The sequence below is a fragment of the Vombatus ursinus genome, unplaced genomic scaffold, assembly GCF_900497805.2.
Source record: "Vombatus ursinus unplaced genomic scaffold, bare-nosed wombat genome assembly UNPS02014770.1, whole genome shotgun sequence".
Taxonomy (NCBI): domain Eukaryota; kingdom Metazoa; phylum Chordata; class Mammalia; order Diprotodontia; family Vombatidae; genus Vombatus; species Vombatus ursinus.
The window spans coordinates 30,922,506-30,925,546 of record NW_020954548.1 but is presented as its reverse complement, the minus strand read 5'-3'; the positions used below and the strand labels follow the sequence as shown (position 1 = coordinate 30,925,546).

At 46.0% G+C, this 3,041-nt stretch overlaps 1 protein-coding gene across 3 annotated transcripts in view; it reads right to left on the bottom strand.

Annotated features, from left to right (window-relative positions):
- The window catches only part of IL21R (interleukin 21 receptor), a 50,065-nt gene that overhangs the window by 36,140 nt on the left and 10,884 nt on the right, over positions 1-3,041 (bottom strand). For all 3 annotated transcript variants that reach the window (XM_027863104.1, XM_027863107.1, XM_027863105.1), the window contains one exon: positions 55-166. In XM_027863104.1, coding sequence (XP_027718905.1) covers positions 55-166 — 112 coding nt within the window. The remainder of the gene's footprint in view (positions 1-54; positions 167-3,041) is intronic.

Here is a 3,041-nt window from a genome sequence, read left to right as displayed (position 1 = left end):
GTCTCTGTCTTTCTCACCCCTCACCCCCTCTCCTTTCCTATCCTTGGCACTTACCACTCAATGGTGAGGTCAGGGGAGGTCTCTGCATGGCCAGGATCCACTTGTAAGATGCATGTCAGGTTCTGGATGTAGTCAGTATAGCAGGTGAGGTCCTGGTAGCCAGATGCTAGGGTAGTTAGAATGGGGAAGGGAGGAGAGAGGAGAATGTTGTCATGGAGATTCTAACTCACATCCCCCTTGTGATTTTGAATAGGGACTAGTTGATTCCTCAATCCCCAGCTTCCTGGACCTAGGATCCCTCAGGGGGAGAAGAGTAATAGGTGGCAGGCGGCAGGAAGCAGCCTAGATCTTCTGAGCATGCTAGTTCTGTGTGGGTTCTTCTAGAGACAGAGCTTAGGAGCATCGTTGGGGACTCACAGGGTAGGGAGTGGTTAAACTAGAAGTGGAGATGGCACTGATTTCTATTAGTTTAAGCTTGCTGGCTTTCATAGGCCAAAGTGAAATATAGAGCCTGGGTTAGAATTTTAGTATGTTGAAGCTGGAAGGAACCTTAGAAAACAGGACTTAGAACATTTGAGCTGAAGGTGATCTTAGAACATAGAAGATAGATGGTTAGATCTGGAAGGGACCTTAGAACATAGAATGTTGGAGCTGGAAAAGAACTTAGTATAGAGAACATAGAATGCCAGAGCTAAAAGCAGCTTGAATGACCATCATGTATAACTCTTTCATTTTACAGAGGTGGCAACTTGGTCTCAGAGAGGGAAAGTGCCTGACCAGGGCTAATTAGAATTCTTCATGCCCCCGTTATGGCCTCATTTTCCTTTCCCACTGGGCCAGCAGGATCCTCCATTCATAATAGCCAGGGGGTTGTGGTCTTGCTTTGTTGTTCACATGGCAGTCTCTCTACCATGGCCCCTTCTTGGTTATTCCCCTTCTTGCTGAGTCTTTCACTGGCACCTCTTTCTCTCTCCATCCTCAAACTAGAGCCATCTCTGCCCTCCTACAATCTCATTCTTCCCTGCGGGGACACTTAGAGCCACCACTCCTCTCCTGGGAGTCTGAGGCTGAAACTGAAGGGATTGATCTGATGTACTGTATTTCCACAACAGTTTCCTATCTATAAGTGATAAAATAGGGCAATTCCTGGGAATGCCCTTTAGAAAGAAGACACAACCAACCCAAGCTTGCCCTTGGAACCCTGGAAGGACGAAATAGAAAGAGGACTCTTCTCCATGGCCAGGCTGGTCCTGGGATCATGGCTTTCTACCATTTTTTCTTCCCTGGGGACTGGGGGACTTTCCCCACCCTGTCCACTAGACTTGGAATCAGAAGACTTAGGTTTAAATCTTGCACTGTTACTTATAGAACTGAGTGACTTTGGCAAATCACTTCCTCTTTCTGGGCCTCAGTTTCCTCACTGGTCATAAAAGGGCATCTGACCTCAAATCTTCTGCTTCCTAAAGTCCCTTCCAGCTCTGAGATTCTGTGAAATCTGTACTTCCAAGGTTCTACTTTTCATGGTGCCCTGCACATAGGAAGTTAAAATACACAGGCCGATTTTCTAAGGGGCGCTTGGGGAAGGGACACCGCATAACTGAGCTAAGTTACAAGTGCAGTCCTGAAGTTAACTCGGCCTAGGTTTAAAGCACGCCTTCCCTAGTGATTCCTGCTGTCTGTCCCCTAATTTCCATGTCAGAAGCCCTAGCTCTGAGGTCATCATTCTATTGGGCTACTCCCCTCCCGGACCCTCCTCCTAAGTCTAGGCTCAGATCTATTTTTCTGAGTTGCTGGAGAAGCAGGGTCCTGTCCTGGCTCAGCCTCACATTCATCCTCTTCACCCTCAGGTCAAAACTACTGTCCCAAAGGTCACCTGACTTACCAATACAATACATCCTGCCCCGGCATCTGAACACAAGAATTCTCTGACTTGTTGAGACCTAAGTCCTTTACTCAGTGGCCTGAGTCCAACCTCTGAATGTCACCTATATGTTTTCCCACTCAACCCCACCTCCCAGATCTCTCTCTTCCTCTCTCCTCACCCCTCTCCTTACTTTGAATGATTTTTAATCAGTGTTTTAGCCTAGCTCCTCCATTTAGAATTCTCTCTGAACCTCCAGCTTCTCCAAAAGTTATTCCTCCTCTCCCCACCCCACCCCCTAGCCCTGACAGAGGCCTCATCCCTCCTGCACTGGGATTACCATAGATCCCAGGCTGAGCATTGGTCTCAGGATTAGAATACATAAATTTGAGTCCCAGCCTCACCACTAAATGGCTGTGTTATTTTAGAAAAATCACTTCATTCTCCCAGACTGTTTCCTAATCTACAGAATGGAGACAGATATCTGTACCACTCATCCCCTCAGAGTTGTTGTGAGGGCTGCCCTTTGAAAACCACAAAGTACTGTTGAAAAAGATAGGGTTTAAAGCTAGAAGGGAATTCACAGATCATCTAAGTCCATCTCCTTCATTTTCCATATGGGGAAATGAGACCTAGTGAGGGGGAAATGCCTCACTCAGAGTCATACACAGACTAAGAGATGGGGCCAGGATTCAAACCTAGGTCTCTTGACTTCAAGGCCAATGGCGTTCCCACTATACTCCGCCTTCCATGTAGCCTACCTTTAATTACGGCAAGCAAGACCCTACACTGTCATCATTTTTCATCCTCTTGTCATCCATCCCCTTTCATCTCTTCCTTGTTTTTTGGATTTTCTAGAAATTAATCAAAGTCTTATTCTTAAAAAAATTTCCATCCCTGCAATGCACCGAAGGCAACCACATTAAATGAAAGGCAGAGCAGCCTGTCCAAGGTGAGACAGTCAGCAAAGGTAGAAGCAGAATCAATGTCTCCTACCCACTGGATAAATAGTTTTTCCTATATACCCAATAGTACGAGGGCCCAGGGCTTTCTAGGTGAAGGAAACTGCCTCTATCTATGTATCTGTCTATGTGTCTATGTGTCTATGTGTCTATGTGTCTATGTCTATCTATCTATCTATCTATCTATCTATCTATCTATCTAATCTATCTATCTATCT